At 38.0% G+C, this 19,435-nt stretch overlaps 1 protein-coding gene across 3 annotated transcripts in view; it reads left to right on the top strand.

Moving 5' to 3' along the window:
- hnf4a (hepatocyte nuclear factor 4, alpha) overlaps window positions 1-19,010 on the top strand; it is a 40,522-nt gene extending 21,512 nt beyond the window's left edge. For 2 of the 3 annotated variants that reach the window (XM_066671161.1, XM_066671162.1), the window contains 9 exons: window positions 12,516-12,690; window positions 13,006-13,100; window positions 13,881-13,987; window positions 15,139-15,294; window positions 16,092-16,179; window positions 16,308-16,460; window positions 16,782-17,018; window positions 17,267-17,389; window positions 17,760-19,010. In XM_066671161.1, the coding sequence (XP_066527258.1) occupies window positions 12,516-12,690; window positions 13,006-13,100; window positions 13,881-13,987; window positions 15,139-15,294; window positions 16,092-16,179; window positions 16,308-16,460; window positions 16,782-17,018; window positions 17,267-17,389; window positions 17,760-17,902 (1,277 nt within the window). In that variant the 3' untranslated portion in view covers window positions 17,903-19,010. Of the gene's footprint in view, window positions 1-9,877; window positions 9,993-12,515; window positions 12,691-13,005; window positions 13,101-13,880; window positions 13,988-15,138; window positions 15,295-16,091; window positions 16,180-16,307; window positions 16,461-16,781; window positions 17,019-17,266; window positions 17,390-17,759 lie in introns of those variants that run through there. The other variant, XM_066671160.1, reaches the window with a different exon arrangement.
- The last annotated feature ends 425 nt before the right edge of the window (window positions 19,011-19,435 follow it).

Consider the following 19,435-nt stretch of genomic DNA (forward strand, 5'->3'; position numbering starts at 1 on the left):
ACCAATCTGTGCTGAAATCAGCAGACACTGAGCATGGGAAGGGTGATCCTGACAATGCCATTTGACCTTTTTTTCCCCCTTCCTGCAAATGCTTTTATTGCCCAATGATGTTGAGTTTTAAACAGAAATACTTTATGGGGACTGTGCAATATTAGGCCCTAGAGGTTTATGATTACCCAGATTCCAAATAGCGAGATGGGTGAGGACTTCACAGATAACTGTCCCAGTTAATGGTTATGGAAGAACCTGGCTCCATCTTGAGATCTCCTTTGGGAATCGGCTTTGCTAAATTTTTCTGTCAGAACCTTAATATTAAAACTTCTTTTATCTTTCAAATATATCTTCAACAAAGATTTTGTATACTTTCAGGAAAAAAAATATGGAAGAAGTACATTATAGTCACTAAAGATACAAACAGTGTAAGTGTAAAATAACAGTATATAAGTCCTGGTGATACAATACGATGTATGAAATCAACTTAAATCAATTTAAAGTTTTTTAAACAGTGACAGTTTTTCTGAGAGTGTAGGGAACCAAATGTGGAACTACATATGCTTGGCACAATAAGCCAAAGCATAGCAAAATTCACCATTTGAAAACTAAATTAAATATTTATTTAACTAAAATAAATACATCAGTTGAAGTAATGTACAGCAAATGTTCATTTAAATGAACAAACCAACATTATTTTATAACCACAAATATACTTTCAGTCAACTTCAACCCTATTCCCCATTTTACAGAGTACGTCACATTTGGTCATTGGTTTCAAAGCTTTGGGTCGTATAGAAGACGACTGATATAAATCCTGTGCATGCTTCAGACAAGACACACACATTATCAAAAATGTCAGAATGTTACAATTTTCTTAGGATATTTTTAGCACATGGTAATTTAAGCTTATGTTTTAGAAAGTCTGTATATGGAATTATATAAGTGTAAGATAAAATTGGGTACTGGCTTGTTAGAGAATCATTTATTAATTAATTGTAATCGCTTATCCAGTTCAGAGTCGAGTGGGTTCTGATACTACATGGAATCACTGGGCGCAAGGCAGGAGCACACCCTGGAGGGGGTGCCTGTCTATCGCAGGGCGACACACACCCATACATTTACTCAAACTACCGTGTTTCCCCTTGTTAGAGATTCATTAATTAATTCATTGTCTGTAACCGCTTAGCCAGTTCAGGGTCATGGTGAGTCCAGAGCCTACCTGGAATCACTGGGCGCAAGGCAGGAACACACCAGTATATCGCAGGGCGACACATAATCACACATTCACTCATACTAATGTGTCACCCCTTGTTAGAGACTGCAAGGATTATTTTCATTATACTGTTAATATAGGTCCCATATCCCCCCTGCTTAAATAAATGGTTCCTGACTTGGATTAATAGTTAGTTATGTATAGGAACTTAAAATTACGTGGAAATTCTTTCAAGTAAAATCTGATGTTTTTTACACTTGCATTACACTCATATTTAAAGAACAATATCTTCGAGAGGTCTTTAGGGAAAAAAAACCTTGCTCTTCTTTGATCCTCTATGGCAATGCCCCAAGAACTTAAGGGGTATTCTAACAACTTTTCAAGACGTTGGCACAATTCAGTATAAATGAGAGTGATTGCCAAATGGCTTATTGTAGGGGGATGTACAGATTTCTTTTTCAGTGGTGGTGACTGGAACCAGGGACCAGACAGCAATATCTGCATGCTGTCGTTTTATTGCCAGTGAACATACATAAGTCTTCTGAGGTTTATATTTGGAACGGTAATAATGGTAAAACAGTGATCATTCTAAAAACTTACATTTTCCTTTGGGACTACCTTGCCTTACAACACTCTGCATATAGATTTCTTTTCATATGAATTTAAATGTAATTATTATTTTTAAATCTATGTATTTTCATCTTAAAACTGTGACACAATATCTCAGACATCAGGATATGTATTTTCACATGTAAATCAATTAATTACACGAAAATCTTTTTTAAGAATAACTCTTAAAACTCTGTCTTGTGTTGCTTATATTCTGCATTTTCATATCTGTCACATGATAGTTGCGTAAAATCAGGTGACATATAAGATTGTCAGTTGGATTGCAATCATTTGACTGTATAGAAAAACAGAAAAAAACATCCATAGGAATCAGCCACCTGAAAGGCTTTTCTTTGCCTTAACAGGGAATTCAGACATTGCTAATCAACTCAGAAAACCTAATCAAGTGAAGAAACGGGATTAGACAGAGGTCTGTTTCTTCTGGCTTATCTATGACAACTATTCCTACACAAATGCTTAAGGTTTCCTGCTGTCTTTTCTTCCCAAAAATTCATTGATTTGACTTCAGAAGACCTCTCAGAAGTAGCGTTCAGAACTAGGTATCAAAGAGAGGAGGGGCATAGACCATGCTTATCAGTCTCCAGGTTATACATAAAGATTTGAAAAAATATATCTCTTTAATGTTGCATTTCTGTAAATCTCATAGAGAAAGCCAAGCTGAAGCTAACTTGGTGAACACAGACACAAAGTCTTCCAATTTTTTGCATTTCCCAAAGAGTAAAGTGTTTTACCCCCACAGGCGGCTCAACTGGAGCTTGCACAAGCTGTGTGGTTTGCAGATAGCAATCTGTTGACAAGGTCTTCGCCATGTCACTATACTTACGTACCTGTGCCATCTCCCCCCCAGTCAGTCCAGTTTTTTTTACTGTCCTCACAAATGCTGCCGTGCTGCAGCAAACAAATGACCACTTGTCATTTCCCACAAGCATCCCAAAATGCGCCATAGTAGTCAACAACAAAATGGACAAGAGTATATTCCAAACATAGTTGCTCAAGTATTCCCAGGAGGAGTTAATCCATGTAGGCCGAGTGGTTTCAGCCTTCGGTCCTTGGGCCCCTGCCGTGTCCCATTTGGTCAGGCGGTGAAATGGAAAGGACTCATTCCAGAGAAGGTACAAATAGGCAGTGGTTACAAATGGAGTTTGGTCAGTGGTCGGAGATCTCTATTGTGAAGATAGACAGGACTTTGTTCACAAACTTGGAGTTTGAAGTTTCAAAGGGGGAAATAGGCAGTGGAGTTACATCAGTTCGGAGCAGTCCTTTGACTTTTAGCCCCGGGCGGCATGGGTGACTGATTACAGGACACAGACATGACACGGCAGCCTTATATCAGATGCACGAGACAATCAGGGAAGGACAGAAGATCCTCTCCCTTTCCCTGACAGCCATAATCCCATTCAAAGTGCATGTCTCTGTAAACATCCAGCTTTATGTGTCACTTTTACTTCTCAAGCATGTCAAAGTTAAAACCTGTTATTGTGTCTTGTGGTCACTCTGAAGCTGGTCTCAAAGGAGACACTATTTCGGGTACACTCTCAAAAATAAAGGTTCCCCAGTGGTTAAGCATTATACAGCACTTCCAAAAATGTTAAAATTGTTCTTCTGATTGAATGAGAAAGTGTTCTGCAATTATCTGCAATATATTACTTCAAATATTAATTATCAGAATAATAACATATATTAAAAAGTTTAACAAATGTTAATACAGCACTTTAGGTTAAATTTTGTCAGATCATCTTGACATAATGTGATGTAATTTTAACTCTTAAAATATTTTACACCTGCTCATATCACATACAAAAAATGGTTCCACTACAAGCTGAAAAACACGTTTTCTTTCAAGGATCATTTGAATAGACCTTTGTTGGATTAAATAGAATGGGCTTATACTATACTATAGAACTCACATTTTTTTTTATTATATTTTTATGAGAAGAATATTTTTTTGGATGTCCTGGTGTTTGATTCCAGTGTCACTTGGTAAAGTTAAACCAGATCATCTGCTCTGGCCCAGGACTTTGTAGTTGGGATCTGGGCCCATTCAGTCAGATTGCAATGACAGTGATGTGATCAGTGAATAATCAGGCAAGAGAGTTTAATCAGTCATTAAAGTCATTAGAGGGTCTTCACTTCTCATTCAAAAGCTACCTGAGGGTGGGTAATGACTGATTGATTGAGTGACTGATTTAAGACGGTGTGGCTAACTCCTAGAGGCCATGTTTTTCTTTTACGATTAATTAATGGCTAATAGGTAGGCAAACTCATTTTGTCAAGTTTTAGAGACACTACATAGAAAATGTTTGTGCAAAAATCATAGACCACTCTTCATTATTTTATTTCCAGTCAATGTATATTTCCTGGGATATTAACCCTTTTTCTCAGTGACCTGAGGGGCTTCCAAGCTCTTAAGCTTATTCAGAATAAGAAATATGCTAGCACAGAGGAAGCTCTGATTCAACTTTTATTTATTTCCCTCAGTGCAGCATAAACATGCACACACCAGGGCTCCCTTAGGAGGGCTTTGAACCAGGAAAATATTGCAATTTCAATCCTGCTGGTGATTTAACCACTAGGAAAAAGGCTAAAGAAAATACGATTTCCAAACCTGCCTTTAAAGATTATAATTCTAATATTATATAATTATAATATAATTATAATTAGAATAATAGGAAATAGAGAAACTGAGAATCCAACTGTGCAAGACCCAGTGTGACAACAAAAATATCACCGTCACATAACCAGAGACAGGGGAAAATCAATCTCAACCGGTGTTTTTGTCCATATCATCCTCTTTTAGAAGACAACTCAACATCAGGGTGTGACCAGATGTGGTTCAGCTGTTACTGAAAACACCTGAGCACAGATATTAAGCTCACTAAATGTGTTTGTGTTTACTTGGCTTGTTAGAGGAAGAAAATGCAAGAGTGAACTCTGGAGGAGTGGAAAGCAGGTCTTCTAGAAAAGCATGTAACATAGAAAAAAAGGCTAAGGGTGGACATAGAAGATACCAAAACAGAAGAATTGAATTTTTAGTCACTGAGGCTGCTGAGTAACTGGCTGTTGAATAAATGTTTTCTGAGGCTGAAAACTAAATCGTGTGTAATTTATGTTTATAAATTGTTTACAGAAATGAATGAATGAAAGGTCTCTTATTCAATATCTAATTGTCACATTTTTTATTGGAGGTTGATCGTGTGATGCTTTTTTTAATCCACAAATCAGTTACATGTGTAGCACATATTCCCATAATCAGCCCCAATCATATTAATGACAATACTATGACACAACACTGAGTTGGCTAGGTGAAATCAAACATGCTAATTTATGAAATAAATTTGGGTAAACAAATTCATGTCCTACTAAAACACCTCTATGTCCCCATTCCTAAAAAACAACTACACAATATATGGGGTCATACTGGACTAACAGGCAATTCTAACAAGAACCATAGGTCATTTTAACAAGTTAAAAATGGAACGTGTACGTTTGACATGTTTGAGATTAGTCCATTGGGATATTTTTCCATGTGAGCTGTATAGCTAATGATCTCTTTTATTTATCAGGATCTGCATGTGTTGAACACCTTGACTTTGCATGTGACGAATGGAGTCATAACCTTGTGGATTAGATTTTATAGAGCCCTCCCAGGGCTGTAGTGAGGAGATCACAGAGCCCTGGAGATTTGAGCTATGATAAAGACTTTAATGCTAAGCCAGATAAGATTTGCTGAGTCTGAGTCACTCCTCTCTCACACAGATTCACAGCTTTATTCACCTTTAACTGTTGCTGTGGCCAGAACAAATCTCCTGAGCAAATAAGGATATGCAGAGTAGATTTGCAAAGATGCATTTAGGTTGACTCGGTAGACAGAGATGACTGAACATGTTCAAATGTGTGTGTTGGCATTCTGTGTGAACAAGAAATAGTCTCTATTTTGAGTACTATTGTTGATATTTTGACATTGGATACATTTTCAAATTATTAGTAACAATTTTGAATTCTGAACAACAAAGAGAACAGGAATTTGAAGAATTCATCTCTCTGTCCACATAAACAGACAATGTTTAAAAATGTATACTGATAACACCAAATCCAAATATTTATATTGTATTGATTGAACAGAATTGAACAGAAATAAACAAAATATTTTCTACTCAGTTTACAACAAAAATTATTTCATGTATTAATTAAAACATTTTGCTATCTATTGTTTTATCCCACAATATGTAAGAACAATTTCTATGAGGAATACATAGCTTTGGATGCAGAAGCCCTTTCAGATCTAGAAAGAACTGGTGGGAATTAAGAAATACAGTTACAGTCTGATGCTACTCAATAAAATCAATGCCAAAAACAACAATTTCTCAGTAATCATTAACCATGATCAGTAACAGTGAGCCTATTGATAAATCCCAGGTACAAATTTATATTATGGTTTTAGCACATGTTGCAGGTCTATATTTCTAGTGCACAAATCACACAATACATATAGGTAGGAAGGGACACTTGTCCATGTCTAAACTGACCGTTGTCCAGATAGTAAATTTAGGTGTTTTCCAGGCTAATCCAAACAATTCAGCAAATATAGTCTGAATGGTGTCTAGGGGATCTGAGCCATGTGCACCAAAATGTCACTCGGGTTTTTACAAGCTAAGACATGACACTACAGGCAGAAATGATGATGATAGATTTTTCTGTATCTGGAAAATCTTAATTGTATCAAATTAAAAATTATAATTATTTAAGTATTAAGTATTAAAAATATTAATAAAATCATTATACACCCACAGAAATATGTTTTTGTGAATTCAATCATTTCACCTTAAATGTGTATAAATCTAATGTAGGCTTTGCTCTGCCCACCTTACCACATGAATAAGTGGCTAGTGTTTTTTACTAAAACAATAAAACAATGAGAGCTGTAAAAAATCAGTTCACCTTTTGACATTATCCAAAATGCTAGGTTTGGGGGTTTCTAAAAGTAAAAGAAATGTATAAATTTTTTGTGGACAACATCTTATTTGCATATGTAATGTCTAGCCAACTCAACTGTGTTTTGTAGCACATGTAAAAGACTACAAAAGACCAATGTACTGCACAATAAACAGAAAACAAATACTGATTTACAAATAGTAGGAATTAATAGTAAAAGGAGAAGTACAAGAAAAACTATGGGTAAAACAATCATTAGTCAAATGATAATCAAAGTTTTTTACCTGGACGAAGCTAGGGTAAAAATGCCTCTTAAATGCTTTTGAAGAATTTAGGTGTGTGTGTGTTTCGCCCTGTGAAGGACTGGCGCCCCCTCCAGCGTGTGTTCCCACCTTGCGCTCAATGATTCCGGGTAGGTTCCGGACCCACCTCAACCCTGAACTGGATAAGCAGTTACAAATAATGAATCAATTAATAATTAATTCATTTATGCATTCATTTTCTGAAATTGCTTCATCCAGATAAGGATTATGATGTGTATAGTAAGGCAGGTACACACACAGGACAGAGAGCCAGTTCATCACACACTCACCCAGTTACTCACACCTGTGGACAATTTCAAACAGCCAACACATGTACTAACATTTTGGACAGTGGGAGGAAACTGGAGCAGCCAGAGAAACCTACACAGACTCGGGGAGAACACACTAAGCCAAGATGTGGTTGAGCCAAGGCCCCACACATCCTGGACCTGTTGAGCAACAACAGTACCTGCAGCACATTCACCTGACTCTCACCTTAAGGACAGTACAGGGGTTTAAACAGATATGTTGAATGGGACAGTAACCAACCTGTACTAAGTGTAATCATAAGTAGAAAGTGAGGGGCAATAAAATCACTTGTCCTCTGGGAGCTTTTGGCCTGTAAATTCGGCTGTTTGGTTGTTTTACCTGGTCTCTGGTCTGGTAGCTTTTGACCGCATGTCTTTTAGTGGGAGGGTGAGTTGATTGTGAGCGTTTAACTGCCCTCATGGCTCTCTGAACTGGGGAACGTTGACCCACTGCTTTGTACTGTCACTTTCCCTTCTTCAAATATATCCTCTCCCATGTTTACCCTGGCTCTTGTACCTGCGTTCTTGCCGTGATTGTTTACTTAAATGCACCACCTCTATTTTCTCTTTAAATAAGAAATCTAAGTGGGTCTGTCATGGTGTGGGCTGTGTTTTTAAAGCATGGTATTACCGGTACAATTGGTGCAAGTGGGGACTGCATTTTGTGGATTATACAAAGACTTTGAAGCACAAGGGCTATCATTATCTGCTAGGTAGTCTGTAAATATAAAACATTATTTGACAACGTCTTTAGAATTCACTAGAGAAGATGTCAAAAGTCATTGAGAGTGGTCTGATTTTACCTGGACTCCCAAGATATATACATCCTAACAATGGCAGCAATGAAACAGTTCTTGAAGTTGCTATGCTAGTACAAGCAGTGTATCGGAGTATAAACAATGTACCAGAGCATCTCTAAATGAGGAGGTTCACTACTATGGTTAGTACTTACCCTAAAATGTCTAATAAAATACAACTTGTCATGGTTGCCCAAGGCCCTTTAATGTACATAGATAGCAAAGGTCAGTACCCACAGAAGAGTGACTCAACATCAGAACAAGACCATGGAGTAGTGGGCTGATATGATGTATATGTTTCTAATTTTTACAAAATATGGATGGACAGAGGCATGTGCATCTCTTACCTGGGTAAAATGCACCCAAATGCAACTTGGGAATCTATGCAAAGCAAGTACACTCTGAATGGCAGTGTCCTGTTCAACAGGATAACAATTATTCAGGAGTGGTTTTACAGTGTTGACTTGGTGTTCAAAATCCCCAGATCTCAATTCAGTTGTGCATCTGTGGGATGTGTTAGAAGAACAATTTACAAGACTTGGCCGAGTATCACAGGAGATTTTGTGTTGCCCAAATACTCTGATAGTTTAGATAAATTATACAGCAGGAGCCCCGAGCCTTTACACTTAGACCTGCAGTTATTAGCTTTGACTCTTTTGGCATCAAGAAGAAATGTTCAGCACTCTGTTCTCTATATTTTGAATGAGAGTTAGTGTATCACGTGCATGTGAGTTTTATGTGGAACAATGAGTTCTTTTACATAAAGGCCACCATTTCCTTGCTAGTGAGAGTCATTGCTGTTGTTTATTGTGTAAGCATTAACAGAGAATTAGCAAACACATAATTATGCATGGAAATTAGTTTGGCTACAACTCAATCTGATCTCAATCTGTGTTGCGGCATAATATAATAACAACCTGAGAAACATTACTCTACTTCCCTTAATAAGAATATTAATCATTAGATATCTTAAAAGGCCCATATTTCCACCCACAAGACCCCCAACACATACCCATACAGCAAATGATAACACAACCTGGCCAGTGTTACAAGAAAATATTATGATGTATACGCATATTTATCATAAATAAAATTACATATATGACCAGATATGTGGTATATATATATATATATATATATATGTGTGTGTGTGTGTGTGTGTGTATGTGTGTGTAGATTTGATGAGAACAGGTTAAAAAGAACATTGCCTGGGACTGGAGTGACATGAAATGCGATCCAACAACAGCAACATGTACCAGCCATGAATTTGCTAAAGGAGAGAGAGAGAGAGAGAGAGAGAGAGAGAGAGAGAGAGAGAGAGAGAGAGTGCAAGAGCGTGAGATAGAGAGAAAGAGAGACACAGATGGACAGGGAGACAATAAGAGAGAGAGAGAGAGAGAGAGAGAGAGGGAGAGAGAGAAAACAGAGACATAAAAATTGAGTGAGAAACATTCTTCATCTGTCCTGATGTAATACTTTAAAAAGCCAGACAATAATTAACCCAAGGACTACCCCACTTCACAAGAAGGAGGGGTCTGAGCTGTCAGTCAAAGTCAGCCTCCTCTTTGCTCTGGAGGACATGTCCTGTGTCCCTCAGGGGTGTTTAACTCTCTAAGGGGTGGGGCTTGGCCTGAGTTAGGAGGGGGGTCCGAACTCCACCGAGAGGACAAGTCTTTGCCCCCAGTGTCAGGTTAGCTGAGAATGCGTTTGTCCAAAGCTCTAGCAGACATGGAGATGGCAGACTATAGTGAGGCCCTGGACCCAGCCTACACCACCCTGGAGTTTGAGAACATGCAAGTGCTGGCCATGAGCACAGGTGAGTCCTCCTCCACCCCAAAGCTGAACTTTGAGACTTCCAGACTTTATACAGACTACAGAATATTTGGTCAGTGTGTGTGGGATGATCAGGTTTAGTAGGTTTTGCTCTACTGTAGACTTTTTAGGATGACGATGTGCTATACCTGTTTTGCAAGAGATGCATCATGGAGCTTTGGGAAAGAAGAACTTTGCAAGCTCTGTCTTGTAGAACGCCAAAGCTCAGGTTTCCTCCCAAAACAGTGTTCCACCAGTAAAAATCCCAATGTGATTCCATCTGGCTCCTCTTACCTGATGGTTTCCGTGGTCTGTTAAGGATACAGTGTCTATTCCGAGTAGGGTTTCCAATGGTGTTTGACAGCAAGATGAATGGACATTAACTGTTAAAGATTTCATGGAAATGTTTGGCTGTGTATTCTCCCATGTCTGGGATCCTTGAGTGGTTTTAGGGCCTTGTGGTGATTAATATTTGGAAAACTTGGAATATGACTACATTAGTACGATATGGGGAATAGTTGGGATTTTGCATTTAAATGGACTTGTTTGGGGCTTAGTTTTTATTAGGCTACAAAATGTCATCAATTAAATGGCATTTCCAAACATGTCACAGGGTTGTCCTTATTTGGACTATCAGTCCCTTTGAAAATGGGCAATTAACACATCTATCACCCAGCATGTACCTCCTTTTGATCAGTAATGTAATGAATGAATCAGTCCTTTTGATAAGTAATGAGTTTGGTATGAATGAAACAACACTTTCACCTTTAAATGAATTAATCATAGATTAATGTGTCGGGATCCTCATCTCAAGTTAGTATTTATGTCATAAACAATGTAGGAACATAATGTACATAACAATAATTATGTATTCCCAGTTCATATCAGCCATGGCCTCCTTTGGGTTTCCCAAGCCATTAAAGTCATGAAGTCACGTTTCTTTACCCATTCTCGGGTAATGATTCAGTCTATTAGCGGCACACTGTAATTCACTTGCTGCAGGTTTAGCTCTAATCACTTCTGGATTACTTAGCAAACACTCCTCCACCACACATTTTCATGAGAATCATTTACAGCTAATTGATTGTAGTGTAAAACTGGAGCATTTCTGATCATTTTACAGCCCTGCCGTGACCTTTTGCCCATTTCCTTCAAATCTGCAATAGCTGATTTTCCTGTTATCTAACTAAAGGAACTGACCATTTTCCTTTTTTAGATGCTCACTATAAGAACCATCATCACGTGAATTGAGGACAATATATATTATTTTATGGAGCTCAGACTAATTATTAAATTATTGTGCTTTAGTGTTGCCTTGTACAATGTTATAAAATACAATCACAGAAGTGATTAAAAATATAAAGAACAGAGTGCATCTTTACGATAATCACTTGAATCCAGGGTTAAACTTCAGGATTTAAACTTATACGGACTTATATTTGAATCTCGATTGCCACTGTTCTACAAGCAATTTCACATGAATCACTTCTGAATTTTTACCATTTTGCATCTTAGATTTGGATGTCTGTCATTTTTGGCTTTATTTCAAAATGCATTTACTTTCTGTTTTGAAAAAGACCAATGGAAATGCTTGAAACTGCATTAAATAATCATAATTAATATCACAAATAATCATCTCCATTCCATCTCAAGTTTCATTAACTTGCACTGAAAGCTGACTGCTTTTCTTTTTCCTTTATAGTTAACATTTTGGCCTTTTGTCCTGTTGTATTTTACCACTGTATTTGTTAGTTTTGAAACATGCATGGCTTTGTTACATGCATTTCTTTTGCTCTGAATTCGTTTGACATTTTCACACAAAGTAATAATTGTACTTAAATAGTTAAAGAAAGTCATTATTTTACATTAGTTACAGTAATGTCTTTCAATGTTTCATTGCTCAATGAACACTTTTCCTGCAGATATTAATCATTTACAATGTAGAATGGTGGAAATTATATGTCTATTTTATATGTGTATGGTATAACGTATGTGGTATAGGGTATAAATATATGGTAAATTGTATATACCATCGCTGTCCTATTAAAAAAATTGATCTCCCAAAATTGTAACTTTACAGGAGAAGGAAAAAAAACTTAGCTTTCAATGGTAGAAAAAGATTTCAAGTAAGCATTTCTATTGGTCCTTACATCACTACACAGTTGCTGTGTTCAAATGATTCAAATACATGTTTTTAATCGGACAGTGATGATATATATTATAGAAATATTATATAGAAAGCAGTAAATCTTAGACCAGTCATCAGGGCTCCCTTAATGTCCCATATTTTTTTATTCCAACCTGACTCACAATGCATAGGGACAGAGTAAAAATGTGGACTGACCATGCGAACCACAGCTGAGATCTACTGCTTTAAAGAACCTTTTTTAAAGCTGTATAGTGCCAACTATTGCTTGTACCTTGTTTTGGCATTACAGTAAATATAAACCCCTTCTTGCTTAAAGGAAACACAGTACAGCCAACTTGAGTGTCCTTAGAATTATGCTAATAACAGGTCTCATCTCAGACTCCTCACCAGCTGAGAGTGCCAACATGAATGCTGCCAACCATCTCGGGGCTGGGACGCTGTGCGCCATTTGTGGAGATCGGGCAACGGGCAAACACTACGGAGCGTCTAGTTGCGACGGCTGCAAGGGCTTCTTCAGACGCAGCGTACGCAAAAACCACATGTACTCCTGCAGGTCAGAACCTAACTCTATTACCAGCTCTTGTAACACAAATATTACTGCCAAATAAGTTTTAAAATTTGGGCACACTTGGTCAACTGAGGATGTTGGTTGTCCATCCCATTCCTTGTCCTTTTCAATGGGGTGTTCCTCCGATTTTGGTATCTGTTATCTGTTGGTAATGACACAATCAGTCAGCATTATCATATGTTTCAGATGTGTGTCAATTTTTTTGCTTTCATGTGGCTTGACCAGGTGTGGCCAAACTTTTGCATGCGACTTTAGAGTAATGAACTGGACTTAAATGGGCTGGATTTGTGTTCGTCACAGGTTCAACAGACAGTGCATAGTGGACAAAGACAAGAGGAACCAGTGCAGATACTGTAGACTTAAAAAATGCTTTCGGGCTGGAATGAAGAAAGAAGGTATATACTTTTTCAAAGCTGCATGTTTAACTGAGTAGAGCTCCTGCGTGGAGCACAGGGAACATTTTGCAATATCTGTGAGAGACGAGCACTTTGTTAATGTTCACTCCACAATGGCCTGAAGTCTATGACTGACTCATGCTGAACAAACAAGTTCTGAGGCATCATAACTACACACTGATAAACAGGCCAACCTTGAGCATCTACCAACCAGAGTCTGGGCTAATATTGCTCCCATCTGTGCTATCTAGATGTTTGTGCAATAAAATCCCTATACAAATTACACAGGATGTCTAAATTGTCATAGATACACCCTAAATATTGTGAATACTTCATCTTTAAGGTTTACACATTAATAATTCAGGCATTCAACTACACACACACACACACACAGATTGTATAATTACCATAGACAAACATTTTCAAAAGACTGTAAGGCCAGCATGGGCAAGAGGGGAATCAATTTCCCAGTTTCAGGCTGTAGAGTAGTGGAACTGATTCTCTGGATTGGTGGAGCTCCATCTAGTACATTTAGGATGAGCTAGAGTGGAGTTTGTCCAGAAATCCTCAGTAATGTTTCAACATCTAGCGTAAAGGTTTCCACAAAAGTAGAACTGCAGCAAATTGGGGAAATTATCCATCATTACCCTTCATGTTAAATCAAAACAAATTGTAAGAGGGTGTCCACAGATGTAAATACTGTATATCTATGAAAAACCTAACACAACTCAAGATAAACATTGGGAGCACTTCTAATAATTCATTCTCTCTTTGCTGTAGCTGTACAGAATGAAAGAGACAGAATCAGCACTAGGAGGTCCAGTTATGAGGACAGCAGCTTACCCTCCATCAATGCACTCATCCAAGCAGATGTTCTCTCCAGACAAGTATGACCTTCTTTAAAACACAGCTAAATGTGTAACTAAATACACTAAACCAGGAGTGTCCAGTTCTTTTTTTTTTCTGATTCAACCAGATTTCATGCCAGAAAAAACTTTTGTGGACATTCATTAACACACCAGAGGCACACAATTTCTTCACTTACTAAATGTTTCTGTTTATTCTGGCATCAATACATATGTATGCAAAAAAAAAATAAAATCATACATTGACATCAGCCAACAATTTCTATATCTTTGCATTCATAGTAATCACTCAGTGCTGTAGTCTGGCACCCCTAGACCAGAACTGGACCCCTTTGCCTTTGACCATATATTGTGATCACGTGTAGTTTATGCTGGGGATGTTGGAGATGTGTCGCCTGAATTTTCTGAAATGGCTGATCTGTTCCCATCACTTGTTGTGCATTATGAATATATTTTACAAAACAGTTTGCTGTAGAGATCTGTCCAAAAAGTCTGCTTCACTCCATCAAGGCCATGTTAACAATGAGTGTTAGGATGAAGAGTTAGATATGTGTGGTCTATAAACACCTAACAGATAAATTAATATAGACACAGTATTTCTCAGTGCTTAGAGCATCTTGAAACTTTTTTCAAAAAAATGAGGGGGGGGGCTGTTTTAGGTGCAACACCATTTTGATGTTGGATCAGAGCTGGTTTAATAAAACAATGTGAATTATGTTCCCAAAACACAGATTAAATATAACAGGTTATGTTTTCTGTCATATGATGTTGAAATAACAAGTGCAGTGGTATGTTGTGAAATGCAATAAATAAATAAGTATTTAATGAAAATGAATAGGAAACATTTGTACAATAATTATAATTGAAATATATTTTAAATATACTGCTGATATTCTGGGATTGTTCAACACCAAAAAGCTCGACAAATGTGACTATGAAACCTTCTATGAATTTCCCACTTTCAATCCCAGAATTGTTTTCAGTGTAGCCAAGGATCAGGGGTAGGGTTGAAGGGAAAGTGAACTTGATGGGCAGCTGGAAGGAATGCAACACCTGGTCTGCATTCTCATCCCCAGCATTTTCTAAACAAAGATCACTCATGACTATGAAACATTTGCTGAATTGTCTGAATGAAAATATGAACGACAAATTATTTATTTTTTGTGCTACAGATTTCCTCTCCTGGACCTATCATTAATGGGGATATTAGAACAAAAAAGATGGCCACCATCACAGATGTGTGTGAGTCTATGAAACAGCAGTTGTTGGTGTTAGTAGAGTGGGCCAAATACATCCCGGCCTTCTGTGACCTCCCCCTGGATGATCAGGTAAGAGTTAGAGCAAGTGTTTGAAGCTAATCCAAATGTAGCAAATGTATTTAAATGCATAGTCTGTAAAAGTAATATGAGGGTTTTTGTTATATATGACTTTTTTATTTTTGGCCTACTTCATTTGTGTCCAGTTCCATCCACTAGCTAGGCCTTTCCTAGTACATGTTCCTTGGAGGGTAAGGGCCAGCCACCAGATTCAGAAGCTAGCCACCACAATGTTTTGAATTGGCACATATCACATCATTACATAACATAACCTTACATAACAAAGCATCAGTGAATAGCTCAAGGCTTGGAGGAGAACACTGACAACAGCTAACAGGTGAAAGTGTCTAGTAAGAAAACAATGTGACGGAAACAGAGGAAGGAGTGTAGAGTAACTTCTTTTGCTAGTGGTTAATGTGTTTTGATGTCTTGGGTTAGAAAGTGATGAGCAAGTTTTAAAATGACATCTCTCCTTAAGACCTCCAGAATCATTAACTGTGTAAGCACCAGGGCAGGGTAACTGATTTGTGGATATTGGCCATGTATGACCGAGCATCTCCTCACACGCACAAGCTTGTCTGCACAGAAGGACATGCACACACGCTCTCAGTTCCTCCACCACTATGCTTAAAATCTGTGGGAACCGCCGATAATATGAACTCTGACCCCTTTCAGTGGTGAAATCACTGCCCACTCCCACACCCACACTCAAGCGCACTTTTTCACATTCCCATGAAAAAACGATTCGAAAGTGGAGCGTGAAAATGGATAGGCCTTGTAGACTACACCTTTTTTTTCTTTCTTACCAGGTTGCTTTGCTGCGGGCTCATGCGGGGGAACATCTTCTGCTTGGAGCTGCTAAGCGCTCCATGTTATACAAGGACTTGTTACTATTAGGTAAGAGGTTTGATTGGGTTGTTAGGTTTGAACAATGAATTAACTGAAAAATGACAGCAAGATTACAAGCAGAATATTTTCCTCAGGATTTATCTGATCATACTCAATGCTCTACCTCTTCCACACAGGCAATGACTACATAATTCCTCGGAATTGCCCTGAGCTGGAAGTGAGTCGAGTAACTGTGAGGATTCTCGACGAGTTGGTCCTACCTTTTCAGGAGCTCCAGATAGATGATAATGAATATGCCTGCTTGAAGGCGATTGTGTTTTTTGATCCAGGTAGGTGTACCTATTAGTCTGGTAATTAGTGTATAGTTGTGGATAACATCAATACCATACACACATCAGACTAGGTTGGCACACTATGCTTTATCTATAGAATCCTTGGGCAAGACTCCTAACACTGCATTTGCCTTCCTTTTTATTATGAGTAACCTTGGAAATCATCTATCAAACCCCATATATTTGTAGGTATAACAACTCAGGTCTGCATGATCATTCTGTGGGTTTTCTTAGTTGAATGAATACAAGTCTAGCTTCTAAACATTTATTTATGATTTAATAAATCATGACTGCAGTTTGGTCCTCTCTTCATTGTAGATGCCAAAGGACTTAGTGATCCAAGCAAGATCAAACGAATGCGGTACCAGGTGCAGGTTAGCTTAGAGGACTACATCAACGACCGGCAGTATGACTCAAGGGGGCGATTCGGAGAGCTTCTTCTTCTTCTGCCGACACTACAGAGCATCACCTGGCAGATGATTGAGCAAATACAGTTTGTTAAACTGTTCGGAATGGCCAAGATAGACAACCTCCTCCAGGAAATGCTTCTAGGAGGTAAGAAGAAGAATGTTTCGAACAAATTATAAGACTAGATTATTTCAAATTAAAGAAGCAAGCAAGAGGTCTTCTTCATATTATGAAAGAGCTGAAGTAGTGGCTTGGATTTAGCTGAAATTCTGTATAAAACCTGTTTTTAACATGGCTGACCCCTTGTGTGTGTGTGTGTGGGGGGGTGCTTTATGGAGCATAAGCTAGCTCTTTCAGGGACTATAAAGCAATATATTTTTCATCTCTTCCCTTAGGATCTGCAAACGAAACCCCCCACGCTCCTCCCTCTCTGCACCCACACCTGGTCCAGGAGCACCTCAGCAACAATGTCATTGTGACCGCAACCATGGCCACTCCAGTTCACAATGGACAGATGTGTAAGTTCCAGAGCTCAAACACTCACAAGTTTGACCACAGGTTGGTTTAGAGATGTGCTCTCTTCACTGTACAACTCTCTGTGGCAGAGTCAGGTAACTGAAGGCAGAAACAAGCTTGCTGGGGTAATCCTTTTGTGAGTTAATCAGGCTTATTTGGTCAAAGAAAGCTACTGTTATTCTTTCCTACCCTTCCCTAATACCTTAAGCAATTTCATAAGAGACCTTACTGCAACATCAACCAACGGTTTCTTTCTTTCCAATGTTATCCCACTTGCCTAAATGTGTTAGTTCATGTAAGTTTAGGTGCATCCTGTGTTTAAACTCAACTTAAATGATCTCTCTCTCTCTCTCTCTCTCTCTCTTCCTACAGCCACTCCTGAAACTCCAATCCCATCTCCTCCACCAACTTCCAGCTCTGAGCACTACAAACTCACCCAGGGTGTCATAGCCACAGTGCCTAAACAACCAACAGCCATCCCTCAGCCCACCATCACCAAGCAAGAGACCATCTGAATGCCAAAATAACACAATGATAATGCTGAATTTGTTTATTTTTTTTTAAAGAACATGTGCATTAGTACTATACTGATCCGCTCAACAAGAGGCGGCTTCAGACATTACTAGCCTGAAGTTTTGAGTAGCCTTTTGCATTGGCCTCTTCCTAAATCTTCTGCTCTGTGTAAGAGTATCTGAAATATGATGTAAACTAGGTTTCTCTTTTCCCTTCTTCATTCCTTCAGTCATTCATCCTCTGTAACTACTTCATCCTTATAAGGGTCACAGTGGAGCAAGACCCTATATGGAAACCTGGAATCTATGGGCGCAAAGCAGGAACACACCACAGACAGGGCACCAGTCAATCACAGGGCTTTTTCCCCCCTCTTCCCTATTTAAAAGTTGAAAGTGAGCAAAAAAATCTCATTGACCAAAAGAGCAAATAGTTGAAATCCTCAGGAGTGTACAGTAACAACGCTGTAGCAAAAGCCTGTTTTTTACAAATTCAGCCTTGTTAATAGGCTAATGTATTCTTTCTAAAGTAGTGGTACATATTTATACTCCCCTTGGGGACTGATTTCATCAAGTCAGAGAGTCTGACAGGAAGATTAGCACAGTTTGTATCGTTATTTTAAGATTTGATAAATGTTACAACAAGGCCTTATGTCTGGTAAGAGTTAGATGTTTGTTGTACAGTATTTTAATGAGCAAACATGACAGGAATGATTTCTACAGTACTTGACACTAGGCTACATGGCATCGTTTGTGCTGTGGAAACTAATTTATGGAAACTGCTCATTGATGAATTTTCAGAGTTTTATGCATCTTGTGTTTTCCCTCTGATGTATTATAGACAAAATGTAAATCTATTGGCTTCTGCTTTACTTTGTGAACAGATATATATATATATATATATATATATATATAGACGTACTTTATAAAAGTATGTGAATATATATCTGATATCTGTTTTCTTTGAGAATAGCAGAGGATTTGTATGTCTGTCACGTAAATAGAAAGCCATTTGTGTGTGCAGGATACACCGCACTCTTTGGTGACTTCTAAATGAGGAAAAAAACAAAAAGTGCCTTGCCATGCAATACAGCTTTCAGGGAGAAGGGTGATTTCAACACTGAAATGTGAACTTACATTAAATGTCAATGTTATATTTTTACATACACGTGCAGTCTGTTTATTAATTTGTATAATAACATAGCTGCCACAATTTCTCAATAACAGTTTTAATATTTGATATATTATAAAATATATTTATATTTTAAGAACATTTTTATATTAAAAGAACATTTTCAATGACAAGCAGGCCACCCACTGGTCTTATAAGCATATGCATTTCTCCACAAGTGGTCACTGTTAGGACTTGAATTGCTTTTGTGTACATCACTGAAAGCCCAACTGCAGGATTGAACCCTTTCAAGTCACCCTCTGGGGGCTCATTTTTATTAATTTGAACTCAAATCTGGTGTTACAAATTGGGTTTATATATACTTGAGTAAAAGTACAAAACTATTTACCTTTAAATGCACTTAAGCA

The sequence above is a fragment of the Hoplias malabaricus genome, chromosome 5 (assembly GCF_029633855.1).
Source record: "Hoplias malabaricus isolate fHopMal1 chromosome 5, fHopMal1.hap1, whole genome shotgun sequence".
In the NCBI taxonomy this organism is placed as follows: Eukaryota; Metazoa; Chordata; class Actinopteri; order Characiformes; family Erythrinidae; genus Hoplias; species Hoplias malabaricus.